Source organism: Bubalus kerabau, chromosome 4 (assembly GCF_029407905.1).
Source record: "Bubalus kerabau isolate K-KA32 ecotype Philippines breed swamp buffalo chromosome 4, PCC_UOA_SB_1v2, whole genome shotgun sequence".
Classification (NCBI taxonomy): domain Eukaryota; kingdom Metazoa; phylum Chordata; class Mammalia; order Artiodactyla; family Bovidae; genus Bubalus; species Bubalus kerabau.
The window spans coordinates 135,825,126-135,838,243 of NC_073627.1; the positions used below are offsets into that span (position 1 = coordinate 135,825,126).

At 53.8% G+C, this 13,118-nt stretch overlaps 1 protein-coding gene across 1 annotated transcript; it reads right to left on the reverse strand.

Moving 5' to 3' along the window:
- Positions 1-727: 727 nt before the first annotated feature.
- Positions 728-6,525, reverse strand: LGI3 (leucine rich repeat LGI family member 3). Its single transcript, XM_055580268.1, has 8 exons — positions 6,320-6,525; positions 5,390-5,461; positions 4,530-4,601; positions 4,141-4,212; positions 3,965-4,036; positions 2,770-2,939; positions 2,473-2,637; positions 728-1,545 (listed from the first exon to the last, which is right to left on the reverse strand). Exons 1-8 carry the CDS (start codon positions 6,523-6,525, stop codon positions 728-730), a joined length of 1,647 nt encoding a protein of 548 aa, XP_055436243.1.
- Positions 6,526-13,118: the final 6,593 nt, after the last annotated feature.

Below are 13,118 nucleotides of genomic sequence, written 5' to 3' on the forward strand. Positions count from 1 at the left end.
AGGCCGGTACCACCATTCCCATCATTATCAGCCATGGGGTGGGCACACCAGGGGGTGAGTGGAGGGGGACCGGTACTATGTGCCCCTCCAGGAAGAGAGGCAAGGTCACGGAGGAGACCCCCTTCAGGCAGCACTGAAGCGGTACATGTGCACACAGAGATGGGCGTGTAGACAGATGTGTGTGCATGTCACTGAAGGAGTGTGTCCAAGTCCACATGTGCCTGCGGAGGGCGCGTGGCGTGGGAGAGTGTGCCCGGCAGCAGGAAGGATGTGGCCACGGGCTGCAATGCGGAGCGTGAACAGCTAAACAGACACCTGGAGCACCAAGAGGAAAGACCGGAGGGTCCGAAGGATAAGCGGAAGAGCAGGAGGAGCAGTTCAGTCCCCCTCCCTCCATCCCAGGACCCCTCCCCAGGCCAGAGCACGTGGAAGGCAGCAGAGCAAGGGCAGCTGCGGGCGGGGTCAACAGGCGTCCATACGTGGGAGGGCACTGGGCGCAGGGTTGCCAGGTGCGCATACAAGTCTTCATGCTGATTCCAGTGAAGATGAAGGGGCATCCCTGGGCTATAGTTCATGGTGCGGCCCATGCTCACTGGGGTGTGTACACGTGAGAGCACGTGTCGTGGATGGGCTATGTGTGTGTTCCCACAAGCGCATATGTGGCTCACCTGGAGGCTCCCACCCAGCCTCCTGCGTTGCCCGAGGAACCCCGAGGCCCCACAGCCCCCTAGGCACTGAGGTCCACCACCACATGTCGGTACACCAGCGTCTGTCCCTTGAAGCTGGGCGCCAGGAGCAGCTGGGCATCCCCAGCTGGCATGTAGCAGAAAGCCCGGGGGGCCTGCACTGCCAGCTCTTGGAACCGCACAAACTTCTGCCGTCCCTCATCCCACTGGTAGATCTGCGTGAAGGAGAAGTCGCTGCCTAGTGCCAGGTAGCGGCGGCCGCCCACCAGGAAGGGTTGCAGGGCCAGCGAGCCCCGGGAGGGCAGGGCCTGCACCTCGGAGAAGCGGGCACCCTCCCAGCGCAGGATCTTGGAGTCACCGATGTAACGGCTGAGGCACAAGTAGCTATCGCGGCCTGCACGGAAGTGTTTCACTGCCTGGGCATCAGGCACCTGGGTCACCTCACCCTGAGCCACAAACTGCTTCTGGGTGCGACTCCACTGATAGATGACAGGAGCCTGCGAACTGCTGGACACGATCAGACGTGGCTTTCCCTCACCATCCACGAATTCCAGGTCGGTGTCACGGTGCCAGGGGTGCAGGGCCTGGTGGGAGTAGAAGCCGTTCTGGTGCCAGCGGTAGAGGCTGGTGGCACCCGCCTTGGAGCTGTCGGCCACAGCGAAGTACCAGTCGCCGTCGATGCGGAAGGCCTCAAGGTCGTTGGGCTTGCGCACACGCTGAGGGTCAATGTCCTGCAGCTTGGTGAAGCGTGTGGTGTTGGGGTCCCAGTGGTAAATGTAAGAGCCCCCAAACAGCTGGGCCACCACCACATACAGCTGGCTGTCCACCACCATTGGCTTGCAGTGCACCGCAGAGGGGGCTGCGGGTGGAGGGGAGTGGTGTTAGGGGCCCCCCACGCCACACCCTCAGAAAAGAGGGTTGGGCCCCTCCGAATAAGGCTCTCTGCTACAGCATTCTCTCCCTGCTGAATGTCCATCGTGTGCTCAATGCTTTCTAATTGTCTCCCAGCTAAGAATCCATCTCACCATCACCCTCCCTTTGCCTTTGACCCCAGAGTTCCAATATAAGCTTACACTGAGCACAAAATAGGTGTTGATAGATATTGACCAACTGAATAACCATCACGTCAGTTTATTGTGTACAAAGGCTCAGTGGTAAAGAATCACCTGCCAATGCAGGAGACACAGGTTCTATCTTTAATCCAGGAAGATCCCACAGGCTTCGGAGCAACTAACCTAGTGCACCACAGCTATTAAGCCTGTGCTCTAGAGCCTGGGAGCCGCAACTACTGAGCCTACCCGTGCTGAGCCCATCTGTGCCACACTTGCTGAAGTCTGCATGCTCTAGAGCCTGTGCTCCACAGTAAGAGAAGCCGCTGCATTGAGAAGCCCATGCAGCAACGAAGACCCAGCACAGCCAAAATTAAAATAAATAAATAAGTAAATATATATATATATATATATATATATATATATATGATTCAGCTTAGGCATCCCCTCTACCAGGAAACTTTCCCTGATTGCCCAGGGTAGGCCTCTCCTTTGGCCCCCAGAGCATTGTGGTCATATCTTTCTCCTAGCACCTATGTATTATGTGGATGTTATCTGTGTATGTATCAACCATCCCTCCCACCCCCCCACCCCGCCCCCGCCAAAAACTAGAAAAGTTCCTCTTGTGGACAGAGACCATGTCTCATCTATCCTTCTACCTGTAGGAACTCAAGGAAGAGGAACAACAGAGCCCACCCCACCCTCAGGGCTACCACAGCCAGGCCAGGCCTAGATACCTGGGATTCTATCATAGTCTCGAAGCTGCCTTTCAACATAGTCCCACTTGAGGATGGTGCAAGCACTGGCTCCTGGCTGGGCCAGAGCCAGATAGAGATCGCTGGAGTAGAGAAAGGGCTCGGCTGACACCGCTGGGAAGGACAGCGTCTGGTACAACACGAAATCTGCAGGGATGAGGGGTTAGGGGTTAGGGTTAGGTTAGGGAGAAGGGTTAGGGCTACTTGACTGGCAAGGCAGGGCACAGGGAGCATCCCAGGGGAGACCCAGCCTGATGGCCAAGGTGGGGCATCTCCTACCTGTGGTGATGCAGTCGAACTCACGCAGCGGTAGATCCTGCACCTTGTGCTCTTGGAAACGGGGTGGGCTGGCGCAGTAGATGGGCGCCACCGTGGTGTTGGTGTGTGCCAGCCACTCCACCAGCCACTTCACCTTGCAGTCACAATTGAGCGAGTTGCCCCGCAGGTCCCTGGATCATGAGGGTGATGGAGGAGGCACAGAGAGGGGCAGGCTCTCAGCTGCTCTGCCCACCCAGGCCCTCTAGGTTTTCAGTAGATGTTGGCAAGGCTGCTGCTGGTTGCTCATGTGGCATCTTTGTGCCGGTCAGAGAAAGGTCCCCCACGGGGTGGGCTCAGCCCCGTAGACATGTGCTTGACCAGGAGAGTACAGGCTGAGTTTCAGCCCCTACTTGCCTCCTTGGCCAGGTACCGTTTCCTGTGTAAGACTTCCACATCTATCTGTTTCATCCCCGTTCCTCCAAACCTTCCTCAGTCTGGGGCTTTTGTTTTCTTGTAGAAATACTGATCAATGACTGTGGCTATGCTACTGGACTTTAACACAGATTCAAATCAAACATATGTTCTAAAAGCACATATTCAAAAAGTACATCGTAGGAAGGAGGCTTAAGACGGAGAAGACATACGTATACTGATTGGTTTCCCAGGGGGCACTAGTGGTAAAGAACCCGTCTGCCTATGCAGAAGAGGTAAGAGATGAGGGTTTGATCCCTGGGTGGGGAAGATACACTGGAGGAGGGCATGGCAACCCACTCCAGCATTCTTGCTCGGAGAATCCTATGGACAGAGGAGCATGGCGGGCTACAATTCATAGGGTGGCAAAGAGTCAGACACGACTGAAGCAACTTGGCATGCACAGAGCTGATTCACGTTGTACAGCAGAAACCAACACAACATTTCAAAGAAATTATCCTCCATTTAAAAATAGATTAAAAAATAAAATACTTCCCAAATTGGAAAAAATATACACATAATGTCTTGCATGCATTTTAAGAGGGTCCACAAATGTCTTGAAGAACCTCAACTTGAAAGGCTACCAATCTCTGTATAAATCAACCTAGCCTTCTCCCCCGCCCAAACCTAAACCCTCCCAGCCTGTCAAGACCTTATGGTCTTCCAATTCTGGCTCCCACACTGCTCCCTCCAGGGCCACGCCCCTCTGTGCCATTGTCAACAAAAGGTAGCACTCAGGCCTTACAAGTCACTCAGGATGTCCAGGGGCCGAAAGATGTCTCTAGGCAGTGTCTGCAGGTTATTGTTGGCCAGTGAGCTGAAAGAGAGACCTCTGGGTCACCTACCTGAAGGTCATGCCCAAGACCAAAGGCCACAGGAGACAGGGGGCTTTGGGCCAGTGTATGAGTGTGATGTACTCACAGGTGTGTCAAAGACTTGAGTCCTCGGAAGGTAAACTTGGATAATGCCCAGATGTCATTGTTCTCAATGAAGCTGGAGAAAACAAGAACTTATTTCAGCTGCCATTCAGCATCCCAGACCAGTTCCCCCAACCCCAGCTGCTTCCCTATGGCCCTTCTAGATTCCAGCCCATGACCCTAAGGCAGGCTTTCATTCTGAATCTGGACATGAAGCCTGTGGTGACAGGCATTCAGGTGGGATGGTTTACGCAGAGGGATGGATGAAACGACCTTCTGCTCGGGCCCTGCAGTCAGAGGATTCAAGGGCTCTCTTCCCACCTCACCCCCAGCCCTCCTCTCTCCATCTCTGTTCTCAGCCCTCCTCCCAATTCCCCTTTCCTTCCCACGCACAGGTACTGCAGGTGTGACAGTCCTGTGAAGGCATTGTCTCCAATCAGTGTAAACTTGTTGGAATTGAGTAACCTGCAGAGACAAAGGCGGGTTAGCGTTTCCAAGGGCACGCCTGCTGTGCCAGCTCCCAGCCAGTTGCCTCACCCCCAAGCCATGCCTCCCACCCTGGGGACCCTAGCGGAGAGTCCCGGAGCAGCCTGGGTGGCAAGTCCAGGCGGGAATCTGCTCTGGTCCCAGAAGCTCCCAGGGCCCCCATTTGCTCCTAGGGCGTATCTCTCCTGTCAAGTTGGGTCCTTCCCCACAGCTCTGCCTCCCACCCTCACCCAGCTCACTCCAGTTCCTCTCAGACCAATGGCAACTTTGAGGATAACCACGTTTATCTTTTCTTGTGACTGGGGCTTCAAGCATAAATAGCTCCCTTTGGAATTCCAGACCCTCCTGTCTTCCCTCCCTTTCAGCTCCAGGCTCTCTCTTCAAACCCTGATCCTTGGGGTCACTTGTCTCTAAGGTGACCTCTCTCACCTGCACTGTCCACCCTCTGGCTCCAGCCCAAACTATCGCACCCAGTTCTTTGGGGTCTCCAGAGGACACAAGTCCATTCCTAACTGGGCCTCAAATATCCTCGTTCTTTGCTTTTGCATGCAACCTGGACCTTCCTCCCCCAAACTGCTGCTCTCTGCGCCCCTCTGGACTCTGCACTGCTTCACTGTTTGTGGCTTTCCCATTGGAGCGAGAGTAAGGGACACCTGCACCTTGACCTCCACAGGCAACTTAGGATCACTCTCCTCTCCCCTCCCCCTAGTCTGAGATCCTTCCCTTCCCCTGCCCGACCCTGCCCTTCAGCGAGGCCCTGTCCATACAGGAACTGCAGCAGTGGCAGGTGGGAAAACGCTCCATCCTGGATCTCCGAGAAGGCAGCATTCACCAGCGTCCTGCAGGGGACATCTGAGGGTCAGTAACCAAGGGGAGAATACAGGACTGTGCTGGGATGGCATTAAGTGGACAGGGCAATGTCTTCTGTATACACTCGCCTTGGAAAGTCCCCATGTCACCTGGCTCCACCCCCCCCCCCAACCTGAGGCTATCTTTCCCTTCTCACAAGCTCATTATCATCCTCCACTACTGACTCCCTGAGCACCAAGGACTTCGGCCAAAAGAAGGTTCCTTTACCCATACCTGCTTCATCATCCAAACACCCACAGTGTGCTGGGTGCTGTTGAGGGATGGAGCACTGGGATGGGGCGGTGGATTAGCATCTTGCCCTCAGGGACCAACCACACAGCCTATCTAGTCCCTGAGGCTGCTTGCTGCAAGTGATAGGCTGGCTGGCCCCGTGCAGAGTGCTGGCGAGACCAGTGGCAGGCGTCCACCAGTGCCAGGGCACGGTAGGGGTGTATCTCCCTTCCATCCTTCCCCCTGCTGCCACCTTCCCCCTCCAAGAGGCCTTCTGTCCTTGGTATGACATCACAGGCAGGGGCCCCCATACTCATGTAAACAACCCCCTCCCTCCAAGTCCAGTGCCCGCACACAGTAGGTCTCATTAATGCTGATGGTGGTGATGATTCATTCTTGGCCATAAACACTCGCTTTTCCAGCCATGGCTGCTTTCCCCAGCATGACTGCAGAACTCCCAGCCAGGCTGCTGCCTCGAATCTCCAGTTCCTGAGGACCCCTGGAGCCCTCCTGGTCCTCACTCTCTGTAGAGAGGGAGCAGGGGTTCTCCCCAGAGCAGGGTTTTTGCCTTCTTTCCAGCTCCCCCACCCAACCGCACCCCAGTCCAGAGCACTCACAGAGAGATGACCTCGGAGGGCAGGTTCCTGGGCACTGCCTTAGAGTCCACGCAGAAGGCAGTGTCCCTAGTGCAGGAGCAACTCGGGGGACAGGGGGGCGTCTTGGGGGGTCTCTTGGCGCCGACTTGCAGCATTAGGCAGAGGCCCAGGGTAGACAGCGCCAGGAGCCGGAGCCCTGAGACCCGCCTGGCCTGCAGCCCCGCCATGCTGCCTGCGAGCTCACGGCCCCCGCCCCACCGCTCCCGGCCACCCCGCGCGGGCGCTCCCGGGCAGCCGCTGTGACAGCTAGGGTCCCCCTGGCTGTCCTCTGCAGAGCTACTCCTCCGGCCCTCGGGCGCCGGCGGCCGTCCCCGCCCCTGCTCGCTCCCGCGAGCCGAGCACTCGGAGAGATGCAGAGATGCGCGGATCCGGGGGCCGAGCCAAGGGCTGACAGGTTGGGAGGACGCGGACTGCGGCGGGCGGCGGGGGCGCGCAGGGCGGAGCGGGGGAGTCCCCGGTGTGGGGAGGGGAGTAGCCACAGAAAGGAGTGGTTGCGCCCCGGTCGGCCGCTGCGCGCCCTGCAGGCGGTCTCCGGGGCCATCTGCTCACCCGCCTGGCACCCAAAGCGGCTGGGCGCGAGGATGTGTGTGTGTGTGCGTGCGCGCGCGCGCAAGATCTCCTTGTGCAACCTTCACGCGTGCACACTCGTCTCTGCACGGACATATATTTCCCCGGGGCAGGCATTGCTACGCTTTGGATCTTTGTGCCTCTGTGCTTCTATCTTGGCCCTCAGCGGCCTGTGAGCAGAGTTCGTGGCATGCCATGTGTCATAAGTGACTTGCATGTATCTGTTCACATCTCCGAAGGCTAGTCAACAGAATGTGCCTTTGTGTCTGTGCGAACCTAAAGGGGAAATATCACTGGAGTTGGAATGGGAATGTGTGGAAATCCAGAACATTCCTCATGAGGCACAGTCTGTGGTTGAGGGTACTGGGAACAGCCTTGGGCATTTCCAGTCCAGCCCTTGGTTTAACAAAGGAGGAAACTAAAGCCCCAGTGCAGAGGAAAGCAGCCAACCTTGTTATCACATCTACTAGCTGCTGTGTACTCTGTGTACTTAATCGCCTCAACCTTTTGAGGTCTTTGTTATTAATCACCTTTTGCAGATAAGGAAAGTGAGACCTGTAGTACCCAAATAAGAAAGGGACAGAGCAGGGGTTTAAAACGCACTCTGCCTGACTCCCTGGGCTCCCTGGTAGCTCAGCTGGTAAAGAATCCGCCTGCAAGGCAAGAGACTCTGGTTTGATACCTGGGCTGGGAAAATCCCCTGGAGAAGCGATAGACTCCAGTATTCTTGTCTGGAGAATCCCAAGGACAGAGGCGCCTGGCAAGCTACAGTCCATGGGGTCACAGTCAGACATGATGAGTGACAGAGAACACATGACCTGACTCCAGAGCCAACAACCATTCTACACACAGGATTTTCAAAGTCTGGTCCAGGGAGCCCAGGGGTCTGAGGACCTTCCAGGGAGTCTTTAAGGTCAAAACAATTTTCCTAATCATGTTAAGGCATTATTTGCCCTTTTCATTTTCACGCTCTTACAGAAGTACCCTGGAATTTTCCAGAGGTTACAAGACATATCTTCTATGAAATTAAAGAAATTTGCAAAAATGTAAAACAATGACGCCCTGCTCCGTAATTTTTTGTTTTGTAAAGTAGTTAATTTCATTACATAATTTATGTTACGTGTGCTACAAAACATTGGTATTCAGTCACTAAGTCGTGTCTGACTCTTTGCAGCCCCATGAAGTGCAGCACGCCAGACTTCCCTGTTCTTCACTATCTGCCTGAGTTTGCTCAAACTCATGTCCATTGAGTCAATAATGCTATCCAACCATCTCATCCTCTGTCGTCCCCTTCTCCTCCTGCCCCCAAATTTCCCCAGCATCCCAGGTCTTTTCCAATGAGTCAGCTCTTTGCAACAGGTGGCCAAAGTATTGGAGATTCAACTTTAGCATCAGTCCTTCCAATGAATATGCAGGGTTATTTTAACTAAATTAATTCAGTTTTTAAAATTTCTTAGTAAATATCAATATGGTAAGTATCGATAGCTGTAAGACACATAAACAAAAGCACTTTAGGGTTTTCACAACTTTTTAAGTGTTAAAGGTTCCTGAAACCAAGAAGTTTGAGAACTGCTGCTCTCTACTATGTTATTTCCCAGGGGTGTGTATGTGGGAGGAAGGTGATTGTCCGAGAGCTCACAGGTACAGTCAGGTGGATGGGCTCCCAGTTCAGTGCTCTTTCCATCAGTCCAGAAAGCCAAGATCACTGGATAGAAGATGCTTCCCCAGCTGTCCCTAGCCTCTGCCAGACAGGGATTCTCTGGTGTGAGCGTAAGTCCATGTTCTCCCAGCCAGGGATGCCCCTGCCCTTGGATGCTCACTTGCTACTGCCCGTCCAGCTGCCCGTGCTGCCCTCCCCATGCCAGTTTGTGGGAAGACAAGCAGTGGCGGGGGGGGGAGGGTGGCCTGGGCAGCTGGACAACCATCCCCACCCGTCCCTGGCACGGCTGTGCCCAGAACACAAAGGGCAGAGTGAATCTTGTCCCTCCCCTGAAGCTGAGGGGCCAGAAGGAGGAAAAGAGAAGGCACACACAGGAGAGGCTACCATGGGCTTCTCCATCACCCATAGTTCTCGGAGAGCTTTAACTCAGATACAGACAGAATGGGGGAGTCTGGGTCCTATTCTTAGCCAGTGGGAAGAGGTGCCCTGGGGGGTGAAGTCCATGATGATAATCATGATGATTGAACTTGCACATCGTGATGTCATTGGATCTTTACAACAACTTGGAGAGAGGAGCAAGATAGGCTGTATTAGTCCCCTTTCACAGATGAACACGTGGGTGCATGCGAAGTTACTTCAGTCGTGTCCGACTCTTTGCGACCCCATGGACTGTAGCCCGCCGGGCTCCTCTGTCCATGGGATTCTCCAGGCAAGAATACTGGAATGGATTACCATGCCCTCCTCCAGAGGATCTTCGTGACCCAGGGATCGGACCTGCATCTCTTATGTCTCTGGCATTGGCAGGTGGGTTGTTTACCACCTGGGAAGCCCACAGATGAATACACTAAAGCCAAGAAAGGCAGAATGACTTATCCATGGTCCCAGAGCTGAGCTGATCAGTGAAGCACTGCGTCTTCTATATACTGAGGGAATAAACTACTGAGCCCTCATTAGGAGCCCTGTCATGTTTGGTGACAGTCTTATTATCACTGAGTAGAGTTACAGGTTGGCTGCATGCATGTGCCTGACCCTGTGTGAAGCCTCAGGAAGGCATGGTCTCAGGGCTGGTCCCAAGGGCTGGCAGCCTGGTTGGGAAGAAGGGCAACACAAAACACCCACAGAGCTGAAGGGGACAGCAGTGCATGCTAAGTGGCAGGTGAACGTGCAGGAGGGAAGGGGCGCTGTGGGTTAGGGTGGGAGCACAGAGGGGGTGCCAACTGGCTCTTGCCTGATCTTTTAGGATGGGTGGTATTCAGCAAGGTGAAGAGGCATTGAAGGTATGCTTTCCAGCAAGGAGAAATGGCCTAAATAAAGGCCAAAAAGTGAAAAGCCTATAGCGGAGGGCTGGGATAGTGTGGGGGCAGGTGAGGTGACAACCCTGCATGCTCAGCTGAAGGTCCCTTGCCCCTTTCTGGAAGGAAGAAAAGAATCCCAAGACCTTCCATGTCAGTGCCAGCATGTGAATTTCCCTTATTAAACTTGAGAACACCCTTCCTTCCCCAACTTCCAAAAAGGCAAAAATGAATTAATAAAGAAAGGGATAAAAACAAAGTTGTAAGAACCACAGCCTAAGGGCAGCCGGCAGGGGAGACTTTCCCCAGCAGCCAGAGATGCTGGCAAGCTCCAGGCACAGCGCCTGCTCAGAACAAGCCCCACAGCTGGATCATGCCCCGCCCACCCCCAGGATGCCCACAGGGACCCCCAAGATGCTTGCCATTCTCCTTGGTTCTCCCGCTGGCCCACTGCCCATCTGGCTCAGGTCCAGTACATGTGAGTCAGCCAATCAATCCCAGTGTTGCTAGGACAACTGGGGTGGGAGTGGGGGCCCTGGGGCCAGCAGGGGTGGGCACGGCAGGCGGGCTGTCTCCTGCATCTGGCACCTGCAGCAGCTGAGGCTGCATAAAGTCCCCAGAAGGATGTTTCCCCTCCCTCCTTCTTCCTGGACTCCCATCCCTTTCTCTCCCTCCTCCTAGGACACTTGCTGCTAGAGGCTTAGGCAAATATTTAAAGCGGCAGTTGGAGGTGAGGAGGGTGGTGGGAACAAACACTTCTGTCTCTCTCTCCTTTCCGGAGCTTCTCTTCTGGGACTCTCAGCTCGGATGCCATGCCATTGTGTAACCTGGAGGCTAAAGGCTCTCCAACTGGAGAGGGGGTCCTTGTGGAGACAAGGGAACCTGCCAGGGCTGGAGAGTTGGGGGCCAGCTCGTGACTGAAGGGCAGGGCCAAGGTGGGAGGGGGTGCCCAGCAAGGGACAGGAATTGGGGTGAAGTGTTGGAGTTCAAGTACAAGGAGAATGGGGTGAGGCCAAGAGAGGAGTGAGGTGTGGGGCTCTGACTTACACTCGAGTTAAAGTTCAGAGGTGAAGGCAATGTAGAGACCACTTGGCCCAGCAAGTGGAGGGAGCTGGAGAGAAAGAAGGCAGTCATTAATTGGCATGGTTTAGTACTACAAAGCAACAGAGATGACTTTGGGGAAAGAGACAGGAAAGGGGTAGAGAGGAGAAGAAGAAGATCCAGAAGCAGTTCAGATCTGGGTAAGAGCATCCTCAGGGCAAATGCAGGAACAGAGGATATAAAAAGAAGAGTGTTGAGAGGGTAGGGCGTGAGGCAGCACTAAGCAAGTGGGCTGATTCAAGGACAAGGAGATGGGGACCCCCATCAGACACCACCACCAGCCCTGTGCAAGGCTGTCTGGGCATAACTGTCAGGTGAGGAACTGCTATCAAAAGCCTCTAGCGTGGTACTTCCCTGGTGGTCCAGTGGCTAAGACTCCACACTCCCAATACAGGGGGCCCAGGTCCAATCCTTGATCAAGGAGATAGATCCTGATGCCACAATTATGATAGAAGGTCTCAAGTGCCCAGTGTAGCCAAAAAAAAAAAAAAAAACCCTCCAGCTTGATCTCTGAAAATGGTTTGCTCCCTTGATGCAGAAAACCCACAGAAACATGCAAATCCAAAGTTCAAATCTTCGTGTTCACTTTAGGAACATTCATGAAACGGCACAGGCTATCAAGGGTATGTATATCCCTAAAGCCACCAAGTATTTGAAGGATGTCACTTTAGAGAAGCAATGTGTGCTGTGCCCTTGTTCCAACTGTGGAGCTGGTTGATGAGCCCAAGCCAAACAGCGGGGCTAAACTTAGGGTTGGCGACCCAAAAAGAATGCTGAGTTTTGCTGCACGTGCTCAAAAATGCAGACAGTAATGCTGAACTGAAGGGTTTCAATGTGGATTCTGTGGTCAATAAGCCCCCAAGATGCCGCACAGAACTTTGCAGAGCTCACAGTCGGATTAACCTCTGTGGGACTCCCCCTGCCACACAGAGATGATCCTGACTGGGAAAAGAGCCAGTTATTCCTAAACTTGCACAGGAACTTGTGCAGAAGAGAAAGCTATCCCAGAAGAAACTGAAGAAGCAAAAATGTATGGTCTGGAAAATAAATTCAGCATAAAATAATTGCAGGGACTTCCCTGGTGGGGAATCTGCCTGCCAATGCAGGGAACACAGATTCAATCCCTGGTCCAGGAAGATCCCACCTGCCCTGGGACAGCTAAGCTGGTGTGCCACAGTTACTGAGAACTCACTCTAGAGGCTGTGCTCCGCAACAAAAGACGTCTCTACAACAGAAGCCTATGCACTGCAACTAGAGTAGCCCCTGCTGGCTGCAACTAGAGAAAGCCTACAAGCAGCAATGAAGAACCAGCACAGCAAAAGTAAACAAACAAATAAATACAACTTAAAAATAAATGCAAAAAAGTTAAAACCAGGTTAAAAAGAAAAAGCCTTCAGCTTACAAACAAGCCCATACAAAGAAAGAAAAACTGCATGTTAGTAAGAATGTATAACTAGAAGGGACAGTTTTCAGAATTTGGGAAAGAATGACCAGGGGCATGTCTGAGGTTAGGTACAAGATGTGTAAGAGTAGGCAAAGCAGGTATACTTGAATTGAAAATCTGACACTCCCAGGAAATTTATGAACCATTTATGAAATCCTGCACCGATGCCAAAGCACCTCGTGCCTTTGGTACTGTCCCTGTGAGTCCACAAGATTTCCCCTTCCTGGAGCTTAGGCTCCAGGGGCAATTTGGAGGCAAGTCTGGGGGCAAATCTGTTGGGAAGTGTGGTGGACCCACTGGGTCTAGCCCTTGGTTGCCGAAGAGATTCAGCCTGGCAGAAGAACAGGAAAAGCCATAAGACAGCAGGGGCAGGTGCCAGCAAGAATGGTAGGCACGCCAGGAAGACACCCACGGTGAGAGGTGTAGATTTCTCAAGGGCAAGGTTGCTCAGCTCACCCAGCTTTGCTTTCCCTGGGGCCAAGAGGACTCACGCACCAGGGCCAAGGGCCCTTAGGCGCTCTTGCAGCTGGCTTATCCAGCCCTTGGCTCTGAAGGGCCAGGAACAAACAGGCTTCAAAGCTGAGGGCTTGGTTGGCAGACAGGGGCTGGGTCTTTTACCTCTGTCCTGTGTCCATGCTGGCACATATAAGACCCTCGTCGTACTCAGAGATGAGGAGGGAAGGTGTCTACAGCAAG